The following is an 18,024-nucleotide window of genomic DNA, read 5'->3' as shown; positions in this document are numbered from 1 at the left end:
AGAGATGATGGATTTGGTGCCAGATAAACCTGGCTTTGACCCCTGGTGTTGACAAGCTGTGTGACCACATCGGGCTTCAGTTCCCCCATCAATAAAGTGGGAATAAGGACACCTACCTCATCCGGTTGTTGAGAAAAGTAAATGAGGCAGTTGGGGGGTTTACTGAAAGCCGCAGCACTAAAGTCTGATAATATCAGTTGATCATTAATTTGTTACTATTACCATTAAAATTATTTGTCTTGGCCCTGGCTGGTTTGGCTCAGTGGATAGAGCGTCAGCCTGTGGACTGAAGTGTCCCGGGTTCGATTCTGGTCAAGGGCACATGCCCAGGTTGTGGGCTTGGTCCCCAGTAGGGGGCGTGCAGGAGGCAGCCAATCCAAGGTTCTCTCTCTTCATTGATGTTTCTATCTCTCTCTCCCTTTCCCTTCCTCTCTGAAATAAAAAAATATTTTTTAAACAAATTATTTGTCTTGAGCAGCCTCCGAATTACTTAGCGTGAATAGTTTCCATAGTAAAAGTCTGATACATCTGACTCTCCCTAGGAATTATGTGAGTTGGATGAGAGTCCAGCCAGACAATCCTCCTTCCTTCAACATGTGCTCTTCAAACCCCACTGCTACCACCTTTGGTCCTATCACTCTGCTTACTTCAGATGGGCATCCCTCCTCAGAACCAACTCTCCCATCCCTCACAGCCCAGACCCATATCCCCATGCCCAGAAAGCTATCCCAGACCACCCGATGACCCCAAGGTGATCTCCAAAACCATAACACTTACCTGGGGAAATCCTATTCCATGAGTGGGTTAGACATTCTTACGTACAGAAGAAATAACGAAGGTCCAGAAAGGTCAAACGATTTGCCCATGGTCACATAGCTAGTCTTTGGCAAAGCCGACACTAGAAATCTGGTCTTTTGATTCCTAGTCCCACTTTTTCATAAACACAGAACGTTAGTTCCATTTAGCCCAGTGATAGACCAACGACGATGGGAGTAGAATTTTGAAACAAGGTGAGGACAGTTATGCCTGGGATTGTTTTTCAGCCTTTTGGCTGGCACTGTTTAGACCAGGAGCTAGGTTGAATTTTACAAGCGTCTACAAAATGGACCTAGATGAGAGCATGGGTTCTCAACCTTTGGAGTGCATCCAAACCACCTGGAGGGCTTGTTCAAAGCACAGGTCACTGAACTTCAGCCGCAGGGTTCCCGAGTCAGCAGCTCGGGATGAAACCCAAGGACTTGCATCTCTAGCAAGCTGCCGGGTGATGCGGAAGCTACAACTCAGCCACACTTTGAGGAGCGCGGCATTAGATCATCCGTAGGGTACTTTCCCAGTCTGCTATGCTGTTTGCACTCAAACCCCAAATCTTCTCCTAAGGCCCCACACTGAGACTTAGAATTGAACCCTGAACATTCTCAGTGTCTTTGTCACAATCCCCCATGACCTCTTGGTCTGAATGAGAGGTTTCTCTTTAAATGTGAATCCAGCAAAAATCAATGCAACAGCACCTGAGGCATCCGTGGTGGCCCTCTGCAGTTGGGAAGACACAAACCAAGCCAGAGCAGTTTTCTTCCCAGATTTTTTTTTTTTTTTTTTTTTTTTTGTAATTCTCACCCAGGGATATTTTCCCATTGAGTTTTAGAGAACGTGGAAGAGAGGGAAGGCAAAGAGAAATGTTGTTGTGAAAGAAACACATCGATTGGTTGCCTCCTGCATGAGCCCTGACCAGGGCCCGGGCTGGGGAGGAGCCTGCAAATGAGGTACATGCCCTTAACCAGAATTGATGCCTGGATCTTTAGGTCTGCAGGCCGACGCTCTATACACTGAGCCAAACCGGCTAGGGCCCCAGCAATTTTCTTAATAATAAATTTCTGCTCATCAGAAGCAGGGCCACCAGACACATTCAACAAAGCACCACAGCCCTCCATTAACATCTGTGTTTTCACACTACACAAAGGCTGATACTGTACATTATAGCCTTTTCCTCCCACCACCAACAGAGGGCCTGGCCTGCTCTGGTAAGGAAAGAAGGCACAATATTAAGTGTATTAGGACCTTACAGCTTTGTAACATTTACAAAGCATTGTCACACCTGAAGTCTCATGAAGGCTTCCTAACAACACTCTGAGGGAGGGATTATCATTCTGTGTTATAGCTGAGGAAACAAAGACTCCGATAGGCTTAGTGATTTAGCTAAAGTCCCAGTTAATGAGAGATGGAGGGAGGACTGGAACCCAGCTCTCCGGGGCTCCCAGCCTCGGGCTATTTCCACAGCCTCTTGATCCAAATTAAGGAAAAGTTCAACTGGAAATTTCTCTTCCTGGCTCCCTTCATCCTCGGCATATTAGCAACGATGAGTCATTATGAGTAATTAGACGAAGAACTCTAATTTCGGGTCTCTGAAAATGAAGAAGTATAATTACATATTACATAGGCGACTTATCAAGCAGTTTTGATTACTGACAATTCTCTTTAAAGAATTCTTTCCCTCTAAAAATTAAAATATATTTTTAATCTTCCCCAGAATGCTTTGTTTTCATTCAAATAAAGAGATGGCAATTCCTCCGCTCACTTGTTTGGCTCAGTGGATAGAGCGTTGGCCTGCAGGCTGGGAGGGGGGGGGGGCGGTCTTGGGTTCGATTCTGGTCAAGGACACATACCTAGGTTGTAGGCTTGATCCTGGCCCCAGTCTGGGAATGTGCAGCAGGCAACCAATCAATGTGTGTCTCTCACATCGATGTTTCTCTCTCTGTGTCTCTCTCCCTCCCTTCCACTCTCTCTGAAAATCAATGGAGAAGAAAATATCCTCAGGTGAGAATTAACAAGAGAGAGAGGGAAGGAGGGAGAGAGAGAATTCCTATGTATCATGATTTCTAGGCAATTGGTCTAATTAAAATCTACCAGACAGGCATTAATTCCTGGTAGATTTATCCTCATTAGGTCTGAAGTGGCAGAGGCTTTATGTAAAAACGATAATCATTTTTCTGGACAAGGTTAAGTAACAGAAACTTGTCTGGACTGCAAGGGACCATTTTTTAAGAAACCCTAACCTTCCATGCCTAACTCTTTTTTTAAAAAATATATATTTTTTATTGATTTTTTACAGAGAGGAAGGGAGAGGGATAGAGAGTTAGAAACATCGATGAGAAACATCGATCAGCTGCCTCCTGCACATCCTCTACTGGGGATGTGCCCGCAACCAAGGTACATGCCCTTGACCGGAATCGAACCCGGGACTCTTCAGTCCACAGGCCGACGCTCTATCCACTGAGCCAAACCTGTTAGGGCCGTGCCTAACTCTTTGGGCAGGATCTCCTCCAAATACCACCCATCTTGAATGGGTTTTCCCTAGAGAGAGAACAGCTGAAGGGCCATCCTGTCCAAGGAGCAAAAAAATGTCCCAGTGTTCCTGAGACGGGTCAAGAATGAGGAATGAGCCGGATGTTCACAAAAGCAAGGAAAGAGCTTTGAATCAGGATTGGGTCTCAGGGACTCTGACCAGACTCTGGAGCAGGCCAGAGGAACGCTGCCAGTCTGCCTCTAAGTTCCCCAAGAGGGTCCTGTACCCCATCGGTTCCTGCTACCTCCCCCATGTCTCAGGAGGAGTTGTCTTGACCACCATTGAGATTCACTTCTGTTTTTCACTTTAAAAGGTAACTATAGGCATTATTGCTCAGAGAGGTTAACTTACTTGTTAGAATAACACAGTTTATAGGTGGTAGAATCAAGATTCAAGCCTAAGTAGAATCTCATTCATTTATTTAGTCAATAAATACTAATTCAGCCCTAACTGGTTTGGCTCAGTGGATAGGATGTCAGCCTGCAGACTAAAGGGTCTTAGGTTTGATTCCTGGTCAGGCCACATGCCCAGGTGGTGGGCTCAATCCCCAGTGTGGGGTGTGCAGGAAGCAGCTGATCAATGATTCTCTCTCATCATTGATGTTTCTATCTCTCTCTCCCTCTCCCTTCCTCTCTGAAATCAATAAAAATATATTGAATAAATAGTAATTCAAAGTTAAGTGCCAGGCACTGAATTAGGTGATGAGTAGAATAAAAAGAGCCTTAAAATTGTGATGAGAAAATGAAAAGGGGGCTATGATTTTGGGCCCAGAGAAGGTGGGGCTGCCTGCAAAGCCTCAAGAAGATAGAGCATGGAGGGGATATGAATACCGATTGCACTTCTTTTTTTAAAAAAATTGTATTGACTTTAGAGAGAGGGGAAGGGAGATAGAAACATCCATTGGCTGCCTCCTACATGCCCTCTACTGGGGATCAAGCCCACAACCTGCACTGACTGGGAATTGAACTGGTGATCTCTTGTTTCATAGGTCAATGCTCTACCACTGAGCCACCCTGGCTGGGCACCAATTGCACTTTATGATGTTACAGCGGCTCCTGCATGCAGACCAAGTTTCTGCTGGTGCAGAAAGCAGCTTGTCCTGCCTTCCCATCTACTATAGTCTCCTCAAAGGAGGCCTGATCTGCTGCCGCCCAGGCAGGGTTTCCTCTGCCCGCAGAGAAGACGAGGCATTAGGCAAGAAGTGGGCTCTTCTACACCCCAGAGCTCGCCGACACTTACTGATGGTAACCTATAAAGTGTCAATTTACCACTTAGTACCAGATTAGAACCTGGTCCTTGAAGAGCTCACATGCCTCCCTCCAGAGGTGCCTAAGGGACTCCCTGCCGAGACAGTGTCAAAAGAGATCTGGCCCAGTTCGTGACAGCTCCTTCAAGCCACTCAGAGCCTCTGGAGCCCTCACATGAGATGCCAAACAAGGAGACTTCCAGGCCTGAGCGCCCAGGGGCCTGGATCCAGGCTGTCTCTGCCAAATCTGTCCCCCTTCTGGTGGCTCCCTTTGCCCAACTTTGAAATGAGAGCAGTGGGACTGTAATGTCTAAGGATCCTTCCAACTCTGACAATCTAAGACAACTGTTCTCTTTCGGAGTCATGGGTTCCTTTAAGAATCTGCTAAATAACCATTTCTCTACAAAATTGTACCTACAATTTCAGAAAATCCATGGAATTCCTCAAGTTTAGACTAATATTCTCAGTCCAGGATGGGCTTGAAGTCAGACAGGTCTGGGATTGAACCCTAGAGACATGCCCCCGTCCCCAAACCCCAAAAGGCAAGCAAGTCTACCTTTGATCCTCATACAGAAAAATTGCACCAGTACTTCCTTGGCAATGCTGCTGTGAGGATGAGAAATAATGATAGACAAGTATATAGACAAGTACAGACAAATTCTGCCTTCCCACCTCCATTCATTCTCCTACTTCTAAACACTGGGACATCCTCTCCTCAAAGGCAGAGACTGGGGTCATCTAGATGCCCAATGCACTAGCAGTGCCCACAGTGCCTAGCTCAGAGCATACAGAGCAGCTCTGTCCAACAAACTCAAAATATGTGTTAAATTACATGACAGTTCCATTCAGCAACTCATCTGACTCTTACCATTCATTGTCGTACAATGTCAATTATCTTTTCTATATATTTCAGCAGCCAACAAATATTTACAGAACATTTATCTTGTGCCCAGCACTAGGTTAAACATGGTTTATATTCTTCCACTTTATCTTACTTAGTACATACTACCTACTAGGAGCTCATAGGTGTGTGAGAGGCACTGTGTTGCCCTAGCCTGTCAGGCTCAGTGGATAGAGCATCGGCCTGCAGACCAAAGGGTCCCGGGTTTGATTTCGGTCAAGGGCACATACCTTGGTTGCAGGCTCTTCCCCTGGTCAGGGCTCATACAGGAAGCAAGCAATCGAGTGAGGCTTAACAAAACAAAACAAACAAACAAGAAACCAAAAAAACATTGTTTATATTCTCCCACTCTATCTAATATAGTACATGCTAGGTTATGATGATCATAATGTGGAACTCTTTTCCTCCTCAGACCACACGAGAAGGCAATTGCAACAAAACATCACCTGTGAAGGATGCTAGCCAAACACGTCTCATTTCCAGTTCACAAAAAATGTGAGGGATAGAGAAACAGGTTGAATGACATCATGAGGAAACAGTCGGCCAATAGATTAAAAGAAACAAAAATGACATATAACCAAATGTACTACATGAACCCAGATTTAAACCTAGAGTAAAACAAATAAAAAAACATTGTCAGACATTGTTGGGACAACTGGGAAAATTTTAGTACGTAGTGGATATTAGATAATATTTTTAAAGTATTGTTAACTTTCTTAGATGTGCCAACGGTACTATAGTTGTGTAGGAGGATGTTCTTAGGAGATAGATTCTGAAGTGTACAGGGAAAAGTGTGATGTCTCAACATAGTCTCCAATGGCTCAGGTGGAGGCAGATGGAGAGTGAAATAGAGAGAGAAAGTGAGAGCACTAAAATAGGTAAGAAAATGATTTTTAAAGGGTGAAGGGATTAAGCAAAAACAAAACAACTCATAGACACAGACAGCAGTGTGGTGATTACCAGAGGAAAGGGGCGGGGGGAGTGGGTAGAAGAGGGTAAGTGGGGGATAAATGGTAATGGGAGACTTGACTGACGTGGGGGGTGAACACACAATATAAAGATAACATACCCGGTATTATAGCATTATACCCCTGAAACCTATATCATTTTATTAGCCAGTGTCACCTCCAACAAATTCATTTAAAAAGTTCGAAAAGGTCGATTTCCACGAGATGACTTAGGAAACTAAAGGACCAAATACACTGCTGTGTTAATGAACTAACTTTGTGATTCCAGTCAATCAACAAATGTTAAAGTGCCTACTATGTATCAGATCTAGAAATAGCGATCCAAACAGTTAAAACAAATTCAAAAGAACAATGAGAACTCAACCTTTTTGCATGCTGTTAAATTTAAGAACAATAAGAAGTAAAGCACTTTATTACATTTTTTAAAAAGGCGGTTCGGCCAATGTTTCTGCACTTTGCCTTTCCTCGTTGAGTTGTTCTCTTTTCCCTCCTATGTACATGCATATAGTTAGATGAACAGGGTGTGGCTGAGAGTCACGAAGGAGTGAGTAAGTAGTGAAACATGGACAGAATCTGAAATTTTTTTAAAGTCCAGTAAGATTGAGCCATAAAATATAAAGGAGCGGACGCAGTGAGAAAAGGTGAGGAATGATCATGAACAAGCTTAGAAAACAGTGGTCGCCAATCTTTCGGGCCTCACGGACTACCAGTGGTCCGCAGGCCACCGGTTGGCGACCGCTGTATAAACCACACTAAGGAAATGGAATTCTATCCTAGAGTCAAAGTCACGGAAACCACGGACGAGGTTCAAGCAGCAGAGTAACTTGGAGAAGATCTGCATCTGAGAAGCATCACTGTGCTCCCCTTCCCACATCGCCTCCCCCCGAGAGCCTGCCCACACTGCCAGCGATAACTTTCAACGTGCAGACCCGCAATGGTTCCTTGACCTCCTTGGGAGGACCTGTCAGTGACTCCCTGTCACCTTGATGGTCAAGTCCAAAGGTCATTAGCTGCTATACCAGGTACTGCCTGCATTCCTGCCTCTTCTCCCACCACCTGCCCTGGTCATTCTATGCTCTGGCTCCTCCATGCTTTCTCTCCAATTCTACCACTTAGCATGCTCTTTGCCATAACAGTTATGGTTACTGGGCTCCCTGAGAGCAGGGAAATTAGCATGTAGGGGGTCTATGAGGGGGTGCTCAGAAGTGTGGGAGAGAGAGAGGAGGGAAGCAGTGTCAGACAGGAGAAGTGAAGCTGCAGCAGAGTCTTGACAGAACCTCGGGTAACATTTCAGGGAGTTGGGAAGATGGGATGGCCCTTTGAAGCTATCCAAAGCAGGGCTCAAGGATCAGGCTTATCCCCTTGTCTATTAGTCATTGGATGCTACCCTGGGAAATGGGGCATGACCTTGGGCAAGATGCCTCTCTTCAACTGAGGCCATTCCCTAAGGAGACCGATAGTTGCTGAGGGCTGTCTGACCACTAACAGCTGCAGCCTGCCTGCCAAGTCATTAAAATAATAATTTATTAATAATAATAATAATAAATTTTTGATAAAAATTATGTGCTTGGTGATGACTGTGGTACCCAGTCTAAAGGAAGAGAGAGTAAATTCCCTTGCGACTGGCTCAACCGCAATTCTAAGCCCTTCCTCAGGAAAGGACTTCACTCTACAGACAGGGAAACTGAGGCCCAGAGAGAGTCTCAAGTCATCTACCACTGTGACAGTCTTAAAAGTAACTAACATTGGAACGGTTATACCAGATTGTACCAGATGCTTTATGAGCCCTATCTCATGAACTACTCATAAAAATTCGGTAGCGCTCATTTTCATTTCACGTATATGGAAACAGGCTGAGAGCAGCCAGCTGAGTAACTTGTCCGAGATTGCACAGCTAGTAAGTGGGGGACCTAGGACCTGAACCCAAGTCACTCTGACTCTAGACCCCATAACGAGTAACCACTACGATGAATCGCTTTTTCACGGTGAAGCGTGCCGGCACCCTGGACCTGGTGAGATGTTGTGGAATGTGTGTGTGTTGCTCTTATTTCTAAGAATAGGTACCACATTACCACATAAAGCACAGCATTTCTCTTCTGTTTTCATGGTCTGAGATTAAGCAAATGTGCTTCCACATGGAAGATCCGCTGTATATCAACTATCCATCGGAGAATACCTAAGTACGTTTCAGCTCCCATGTCCATTGCATGCCAGTGCCTCTGGACCTGGTGGCCTTGCTCCTTCCACAGCTCTGATGTTCCTTCAACAGAAGCATTCAGTTCCAACCTGGAAAGGTGTGCATCTGAGTGTCCTTCAGCAAATCTGGGGAACTCTCCTTCTGCCCTCCCCAAACTCCCAGGTCTAAAGGGGGGGCAGCCTTGCCAGCAAGGGGGTCCTTCTTGGGTTTATAAAAACCCTTCCCAAGACCCGAGAAACCACCAAAATCTATTCCTTTTCCTCTCCTGCTTCATCAAAATAAAACCTGTTCGAATAACAAGACTCTGAAATGTAAAGATTTCCCAGTGTAGAAATGGTGTTAATTACAATACTATGATGTGACCCAAGAAACTCGAAACTGTGTCAGAAAATGTGGGTTAATTTGTTTAACAAACACTCATTATATTCCCACCAGATGCCAGGCCCTGGGCCAGATGCTGGAGGTTGCAGTGTTTGGGGAGTTGGCCATTTAGTAGAGTCGATTTCACAGGTTCTCATGGATAAGCATCACTTGGGAAACTTGCTAGTAACGCACATTCCTGAACCCCATCCCCAGAGTTTCTGATTCATCGGGTGGGGCTGAGGTTTAGGATGCTGCGTTTTAAACGGTCCACAGGTGGTTCTGAAGCAAGTGGTTTTCAGTTGTATCTTGAGAAACCCCGACCTGGTAGATTCTAGTTCTGATCAGCTTACGTCCCTTAACCTGCGGAAGACAGGGATTTGGAAGGCATACATGATTGGTAATGGCTTCAAGATGCCTTAGGAAGACTTCCTAGAGAGGTGTTCTGTGTCACACCAACATGACATCATTTCTTCAAGCAAGAGGAAGATATTGTGTCATCATGTGGCCTAAGGTGACAAGTTGAAAAATTTCACTGGAACAATTCAAGAGGGGTGTGTGTGTGTGTGTGTGTGTGTGTGTGTGTGTGTAAACTCATCAACTGTACACTTAAGCTTTTGTACCTTACTGTATAGATGTTTACTGTATGAATGTGATGCCTCCATTTTAAAAAAATGTTCAGGAAGTGTAAGGCAAAGTGGGTAAGAGGTTTAAAGAGGCCATTCTAGAGGGTAGGAGAGGGTAGGAGTTGGGTTCTTGCAGGAAAGAAAATGAAGCACCAGGGAACTCCTCTGCAGCTGGTAGAGTAGAGAGGGGGCTGGAAATGGGAGTGGGCAGATGTGGATGGGAAGAGGCTAAAGGGTTCATGTCCCATGAGCCAGACACTTGGAGCACAAATGGAAGGAAAGACAGAGAAGAGAAGAAAGATGGGAGAGAGGGAAGGAAAGAGGAAGCAGAAGAGAGGAGAAAGAAACAGAAAGAAGAGGGCCTGGCTGAAGGAGGAGCTTACAGTCTTGGGGCTCTGCCCCTGTGGCCTTTAGCAAGTTGTCTGATTTGCTGCAAGCCTGTGTGTGTCTCTTTAAAATGAGGCTGGGCCTCTGAAAGTGAGGAGGGATAGAGATGGTGAACGTGAAAGGCTGTTTGTAAACTCCGAAGGGCTGCTAAATGCTAGTCATTATGGATACATATCAGCTCAGGGGAAGGCCCACTGCAGGCGTGGGTATGAGCATGCGTCCCAGTTCAGCTCTCCAGGCGCCTGTCCACATCTTCCCCACACCTGACCACCAAACTCACAGGAGTTTGGTAAGAGGTTTTCTTTCCTTTTCTTTTCTGCTCTGAGCTAGCTCGAATGTTGCTTTGTGCAGGCCTGGGCATGAGATTTCTTCCAACCTTCCCCCCCCCCACACACACACACCTCCAGCTGTTCTCCTTGACCCCCAGATGCCCCTTCCACCTTCTCCCAGGCAGGGCCAGCTGTTGCCACGCAGGCCACCTGCCTCCTCCCTGATCTGCATCACTAGTTGGAAACCAGAGGCCTCCAGGGACCAAGGCAGTTTGCCGAAGGCCCTTGGGGAAGGAGGGGAAATAAGACGAGCACCAAAATTAGATGAATTGTTGAGAAATGTTTTTCTAATTAAAAGTGTAGCTCTTTTTCTATGCAGAGTCTCTTTAAAGACAATTGCACTCCCTGACTGGCAGGTGGAGAGCTCAGCAGCTCTCCCCAAAGCCAGGGAGGGAAGGGAGGCAAGAGCCAGGAGATGGAGTAACTGGTTCTTTCCCCTTTTAGGGGTAAGAATGCAAAAGGGAGAAACAGGCAGAATGGGGAAGGGGGGGTAGCTGTTAAGGGATCTGCTTGGTGACTCCCCAGGCAGAAGCTCCTGGAGGAGGGGACCGAGCTTGTTGGGGACCCTGAAGCTGGGATTTTGTTTTTCTTTTGTTCCATAAAATTATGCCACCTTCTCAGCCCCTGTCCCCCTCACTAGCCCCAACCACCCACCAGCCCTGAAACCGCAGCTGGAACCACCCACACCTTTGGCCTTGGGGCCACCCTGGCAGACAGAGGATTGGGAGGGAGGGAGGGAGAGAGAGAGAGAGAGAGAGAGAGAGAGAGAGAAAGAGAGAGAGAGTAGAGACAGAGGGACAGAGGGGAGAGAGGAAGGACTTGGGGGGGGGGGCAGTCGGAGAGCCTGCAGGAGAGAAAGACCCTAGAGCCCAGGGGTCTGTAGGACAGAAGAGAAGAAAGAGGTAGAAGAAGAGGAAGAAGGGAAGGGTGGGGAGGGGACAAAATGACAGGTAGCGAAGCTGATGGGTGTGCAGCGACTTTGAGAAACAGAAGTGAACTGTCTGAGGGGGCTGCTCCCAGCAAACACGGGGTTCAGTTCATGGTGAAGGTCCTCAACCCGGTGGTGCCCCGGCCCACACTAAGCACCGGGTCCTCTGCCCACACTGGGCGGCCGCAGTGCACGCGTGGGGGTTTCCAAGGGAACTGTGGCCCCCTCGTGCCCTAGGTGTGTGGGCCCAGGAAGGAGGGCTCCGGCTCTGTGCCCCCCAGGCTAGGAGAGTGTGTCCTGGGGCACCCTCCCAGCTCCCCAAGGCTTCTGTGTGCCACGTCCACAGTCCACATCCGTCACCACCGCATCAGGACTGGGTGCGGTGGGGGGGCCATCTCTGCAGGAACTACCATCTACTTCATTCTCCTGCTCCTTCGCAGTTTCTCTCTGCCAGGAGAAAGGCTTATCCTCAAGTTAGAGAAAAGGGAGACCCTGCCTGTTCCGGGCCCTGTGATTGCACAACGTCCAGAATACGGCCAGCTTGGAGATGCGGCTGGAGAACGATTGAAACCAGCAGCCTTAGGAGGCTGGACAGCCAGGGGGTCTGGAGACAAGTTCCTAAACATCAGAAACAGAAAGTGGGAGGTCGAGAGGGGAGGGCCGACAACACTGGGACAGAGTCTAGAGAGGAGACACTCAAAGGAGTGGAAGGACCCTCGCAGACTGTCTCTCCTGAGAACCCCCCCCCCCAAACCTCATCCCTGGAGAACCCCCCCCCCCCCAAACCTCATTCCTGGAGTGCAGGGGCCCAGTGCCCTCCCAGGGCCCGAGCTGCCACCCTCTACCCACCAGTCCCCACACTGAGACTCAGCTGCTGGGTCTGCCTTCTTTTTTTTTGTTTTTGCTGTTTTTGTTTTCTCCTTCAAATACAAGACAAAAATACACCTCGTTTATCATCATAGATATATATATTTCACTCTCACCACATAAATACAAAACATCCAAAGATCCAAAACATTCAGAACAAAGTTAGTAGCCAGGATTCCGGGACACCTACCCGCGTTGGAATCGCTCATTATTTTCTTCACTAAAAATAATTTGCCTAAAAAAAAAAAAAAAAAAGAGGGAACAAAGCTTCCGACGTAAATAATTTACAATAAAATTACTATTTTTAAAATGCTCTAGGCTGGCTTCCGGTGGAGGAATACATTCTCGACACTGGGGTCTGTGGTTTTGGTTAAAATGCGGGTAGCGTGGCTGTGGGGACTGTCCCGTTGCTGCGGCACCGGTCAGGTCCAGGTCTCTGACTTGGGACCAGGGAAACCCTGGGGGGTGAGGGGAGGGATCCTTTCCAACCACACAGGATGCCCATCTGGACTCGTGGACTACGGACGGAGGAGACTGGGCCAAGCCGCTGTCCCAGGCTGCGTCCCGCCTCGCCTCTCCCTCCGAAAAAATTCTGCTCTGAAATCCATCAAGGTGTTTCCCCCGCGTCGGAAGGGTTTTGTGAATCCGGGAGTGGGGAGAACACGAGAGGCACCGGGCACTGATTTGTTTGCAAACCCAGCAATGCTGCCCACAGCCACGCGTGGGGAGGCGGTGCGGAGGAGCGCCACGGAGCCGCGCCGCGCGCTCTCTCCCTGAGCGGTGCAGCTGTAGGCCACCGCCCAGCCGCCGTGTAGAAGGTGATGCTGAATTTTCTTCCATTCGCTGCGTTGGCTTTTCGTTTTGCTTTTCCCTTTTCAATTGCTGTTTACAAGGTTAACCCCCAGAACTTTCATTTGCACTGCCCGGTGGCGCATTCTCTGTGCCGAGTTTTCTTAGACCTTCCAAACTCCGTGGTGATGAGCATTTTAAAACCGGTTCCACTTCCTCTGGTTGAATGCGGTGGTGATCACTGATTATTGCTGATTGGGTCAAATGTGTTACCCCGGGGTCCGGAAGCCCAGGAGCCCAGGAGGTGCCTGCCATCGGAGTTTCTTTAACGCGAGAAACCTCAGCAGGATCTGTCCAGCCCGGAGCTGCGTGCGCCCGGCTCTCTGGAGAGGTCCGCAAAGGGGGGACCAGGGGCTCCCCACAGCCCTGGTTTCTCTGGCGAGAGGGAGGAATGGGCTCCTTTTTGGTCTAAGGGGACCTGCCAGCTTTTCCAGCCCCTGGGCTCTGCGTGCAGCTTTTCTCTTCCGAATATTCACAAGACTTGAACCATCAAGGGCGACAGTGGCCGGACCCAGAGCAGGTGTGCTGTGCTCCGGCCTCAGAACCGGCCTTTGCCCTCCGGGGCCCAGCATCGGTTGGCGCATCGGGTTGTCTAACTCGGGCCTTTCCCCTAATTCTTTGGATTCTCCTGGATTCAGAGGAAGTTTGGGGGGAAGGGGATGTAGGAAAAAAACCAGCCCAAATGAGATAAAATTGGTAGCAGAGCCTGGTTGGGAAGCAGAGCTGTCAGGGGCCTCCTGGGAGCCGGGATCCCCGGCGCCTAACTCGCGCGAGTCCATAAATATCACCACGATAGCGACTATAAATATAAATACAGGGGAACGCTTCCGATCAGTCCAGCGCTTTCTTCTCGGCCCCTTCTTTATTGCTGGTCCGCGAGTAAGGTTCGAAGGCCGAGGAGCTCAGGTACCGCGCGGAGAGTTCTTGCAAATTCCCGGCCAGCGACCCAGCCATTGTCAACGGGGCGGAGGACAGGCGGCCGGCGACGGAGCCGAGCAGCGAGGGCACGGGCAGGCTGAAGAGGCCGTGGCCGGCGGCCGGCGCGCCCGCGTGTAGTCCCCCCGGCCCCGCGGGCCCGGGCCCCGGAGCAGCGCCCACGGCCGGCGGGTGCGGGGACGCGGCGCCGGCGGGGCCGGGGGCGGTGGCGGCCGCGGCGGCAGCCGAGCCCGCGGCGGCGCCCGCGCCCGCGCCCAGGGCAGGCAGGCTGGGCCCGCGCAGCGCCGAGCCGAGCGCGCCGGTGGCGCAGGGCGGCAGCAGCGCGGGGAGGCCGGGCGGCGACAGCAGGCGGCCCTGCTCCAGCAGCCGCAGCACGCTGCACGTGGCCGCTGTCTCAGACACCACCGATCGCAGCTCCGAGTCCTTGCCCTGGTCCTTCTTCTGCTTCGTGCGCCGGTTCTGGAACCAGACCTTCACCTGCGCGCCAGGCGCGGGGAGCGGGGGGAAGAGGAGCAGGGAAGACGGGCGTCAGGAGAAGCAGGCTCCGGGTGCGAGGACTGGGGGCGGGGAGGGTTGGGAGGGGGCCTTTCCGCAACCCCAGCCTTAGCCCCAGCCCTAGTCCCACCCGTGGCGGGAGAGGTCCGGCTGGGAGCTGCCAGGGGGAGCCAGGACCCCCAGGTGGGGGGCACAGCTCTGCTAGGCTGCACTTCCTGGTCATGGAAGCAGGCCCAGGCTGGCCAAGATTCCCAATAAAGTAATAAAAATGTCCACAACCTTCACTCAAAAGAAGACCAGAAGGGATTTCACTGAGTGATCGCTGACCTGTGCCGCCTGAAGATGCTGTGCGGGAAGGGGGAGAGGGGGTAGGTGGGGAAGCGTCGCCCTGACTATCTGGACCCTGGACCCAGGCCCCTGGCCAAACGGGCTCGCATTTAGTCCCAGCAGAACTGCTGGTGAGGCTACAAGCAGCTGTTTCTTGTTATTAGGGTGGGACTTGACCACCAACTAGCAGCAAGCAGGGCAGGTGCTGTAGAAAGAATAGTTTGTCCAAGTTTTCCCCACCTCCTCTCCCCAGAAGCTGGATTGGAGGGGCTGAGTAATACTCAATTTACCACTCTTACGCTCGCTCGCCATCCCGAACTTTGGAACCGCGGGAGAAAGTCGGGAGGCTGTGTTGGACTATATTCTCTCCACCACCCTCCCCTCTCACTTTCTCTTCTCCCTCGGTCCCCCCTAGCTGGTGGCCCGCAATGGAGCTTGGCAGCTACAGGGCAAGGTGATCCTGTCTAGATTTTATAAACTGTACTAAGAGGGGTGGTAGCAGCGACACTAGGGAAAAGCGACCGTGCCAACTCAGGCTCAGAAAGAGCATCCGACGTGTCCGTCCTTGGTTCTCAGCTTCCTGTCCAGATTTCGGACCTAGAAGGTTCCCCACCTGCTTCAGGGCTGGGCATAGGGCAAGGGACTGAGCCTCAGAAAACAATGTCGGCCTGACCTAAGCCAGGCTGGTGCCATGCCCTGGCCAGGCCCCAAGGACCTCTGGGCTGAGTCCAAATAGCCAGCTCCATCATGGCATCATATGGATTTCATGAAAGCTAAAGAGCTACCGCACGGTTGGCAGTGCTGGCTCCCAGGCCCCTAGATCTGTCTCCCATCCCAGGCCTCCTTGGCACAGAAGACAGGGGCCTCCTAGGTGTCTGAGTGGGTGCTTAAGGCTGAGAATGCGGTTGGGTAGCTACGGGCCAGGGGAAGCCTTGCGGGTCAGGGCAGCCCGGTCTGCATAGGCAGATATCAGAAATGTGCACTTTTCTAATCCTAGCTGTCACCTGTGCTGGAGCAGGGGGCTTTGGCCCTAAGCTCTTGGCCCATTGCAGGATGGGCCCGGTGTTGTGTAAGGCTCCCATCCCCAAAGGGGGGATGGTGCCTGGAAATCTGGCCAAAATGCGGCAGCCAAAGCAGGGTGAACATCCGTTCCTTTAGAGCAGAGACAAGCAAGGGATTCTCAAGACTGGGGTCCAGAAAGAATTCCGGAAGGACATATTGGGGTCTCCTGTGCTAGGCCAAGTGAGCAGAGCATGGGCCCTGGAATACTTGAGGATATGGGGGGGGCGGGGTGGGTAGCTTATGGAAGGAAAGGAAGCCTCCTCAGACCTTTTTTCCCCACCCTCTCTATCTCCTCCACCTCCCCCAGAGGCTCTGTCCAGAGCCCGCGGAGATGGTGCAGAAGCGCTGGCTGGGGGCGGTGGGGAAGGAGGCCGGTGCAGAGCTGGAGCGGCCGGGCCCTGGTACTACCTGGGTCTCGGAGAGGTTGAGCTGCCGGGCGAGCTCGGTCCTCTCGCGGCCCACCACGTACTGGCAGCGCTGGAACTCCATCTCCAACCGGTAGAGCTGCTCCGCCGTGAAGGACGTGCGCGTCCTCTTGGGCCGGTCCAGGTCCAGGCCCTTGGGCAGGATGATCTCTCGGATGGATCCCTTGGCATCTGGGGAAGGGAAAGGATCAGCCGCCAGAGCCCTCTGCTCGCCCTGCGCCTCTCTGGCCTGAAGTTCAGAGGTGGAGGGGGTGGGGGGGAGCAAAGACTGTGTATTGGGGAGCCAGGGGCAACGGCCACACGCTCGCGGGAGGGAGAAGCAGGCTTTGCCTTTTGTACCACCCTCCGGACACAGAGGTGGGGGAAGCAATTCCAAATCCGCGCTGGGTCCTCCCGGCTTGGGGGCCTTGACTTCGCGGTCTGGGTCCCTGGTAGCCCAAGGGCCCCCACACTATCCAGCCCGGTCGGCCAGGCCCCAGCTCTGGAGCGTGTCAACCGGACCGCGCCCCGGCGGTCCCCACCCCCACCCCTAGGTCTCTTTCCCTCCGGAGCCCGGGAGGCGGAAGGAGGTGGGACCGAGTCCGGCCGGCGGGGCCTGGCACGGGGCTGGCGGGGGCGGCGCCGGGCCCGGACGGCCTCGCCACCGTGGCCGCCCCAGCTGAGCGCACACCGCGCAGCAGAGCCGGGCCACGCTGAGCACCGAGGTGGCCTCCGCGGCCCGGCCACGCAGCCCGGCCGCTGTTCCAGGCGGCGTCGGCCAGCCCCGATCGCGGCGCCGGGGCCCTGGGCCCAGCGCGCCAACTGGCTGGGCCGTAGCCGGCGGTCGGCGGTCCTTCTTCCGCGCCCGCGCTCCCCTGGGGTGCGCTCATCTCGCCAGGGCGCGGGAGTCCGGGCTCCCGGCAGGTCCTCCGGCCCACAGGGCGCGCACAAGTCCTCCAGAGTTTCCTGCTCCTTTCCCGGGTCGGAGGCCGCAGCCTGGAGCCTGGGCCCGCCCGTGCAGACCCTAAGCTTCCCCCGCAGCCCAGCGCTGGGCTCTCGGGGCTCGGAGGATAGCGGTCCCCGGAGAGTGCGCGCCCCAGGTGCGAGTGCCCATCGGGCCAGCCGGACCCCGGGAGAGGAAGGCCAGCAACTTTCCCCGAAGTCCCAGCCCGCACCCCGTCTCCGCCCGCCGGGGTGGGTCTTGGCGCGCAGCTCGGGCACCGGAGTCGCCCCCAAAGAACGCGCCCCGCAGCCCTGCCCATCCCTACCTCGCACCAGGATCCGGCGGCAATAGTCCGGGTCCGCTGAGGAATTGGATTTACTTTTGTTGCAATCTTCCGCCGCGCCCGACGCCGAGAAGGCGCTCTGCGGCTCCTTGAGGAAGGCGGCGGGGAGGTTCCCCTCCGCGCCCTTGCCCTCCCGGCTCTCCTTGTGCGCGTTCTTGGAGACCCGGGCAGCCTCTGCGTCCGAGTGGCACCGAACGTCCATTTTGTCTGGTTTCCCGAACATAGGAGAGGCAAAAGCAACAAAACAAAAAAAGAAAGAAAGAAAGAAAAAGAAGAGGCAGAGTGGGGGGGACAAAACCCCAACAATACAGCCCCTGCGCCCGGCCCGGAGAGCGGCAAAAGGCAGGAATGAATGTCCCGGCGGGGTGGCTGCGGCGGCGGCGGGCGGGTCGGTGGCGGCGCGCTCGCGGAGAGGCGGCGGGGTCGGTCTGAGATCCCGGCGGAGCAGGAGCCGCGGCGAGGCCGCCTCGTCACCCGCGTCCTCTGAGCGCGTCCAGTGTCCCCCGCCTGGAGAGC

At 52.2% G+C, this 18,024-nt stretch overlaps 1 protein-coding gene across 1 annotated transcript; it reads right to left on the bottom strand.

Annotated features, from left to right (window-relative positions):
- Nucleotides 1–13,829: 13,829 nt before the first annotated feature.
- Nucleotides 13,830–17,731, bottom strand: VAX1 (ventral anterior homeobox 1). The gene is made up of 3 exons (XM_070431802.1): nt 17,491–17,731; nt 16,227–16,414; nt 13,830–14,411 (listed from the first exon to the last, which is right to left on the bottom strand). The coding sequence occupies exons 1-3, from the start codon at nt 17,729–17,731 to the stop codon at nt 13,830–13,832; spliced, it is 1,011 nt and encodes a 336-aa protein (XP_070287903.1).
- Between the last annotated feature and the right edge of the window lie 293 nt (nt 17,732–18,024).

Source organism: Myotis yumanensis, unplaced genomic scaffold, assembly GCF_028538775.1.
Source record: "Myotis yumanensis isolate MYYU_CA2020_CCGP unplaced genomic scaffold, mMyoYum1.0.hap1 SCAF_13, whole genome shotgun sequence".
In the NCBI taxonomy this organism is placed as follows: domain Eukaryota; kingdom Metazoa; phylum Chordata; class Mammalia; order Chiroptera; family Vespertilionidae; genus Myotis; species Myotis yumanensis.
The sequence above is the reverse complement of the archived record's forward strand: the minus strand, read 5'-3'. Positions and strand labels throughout refer to the sequence as shown.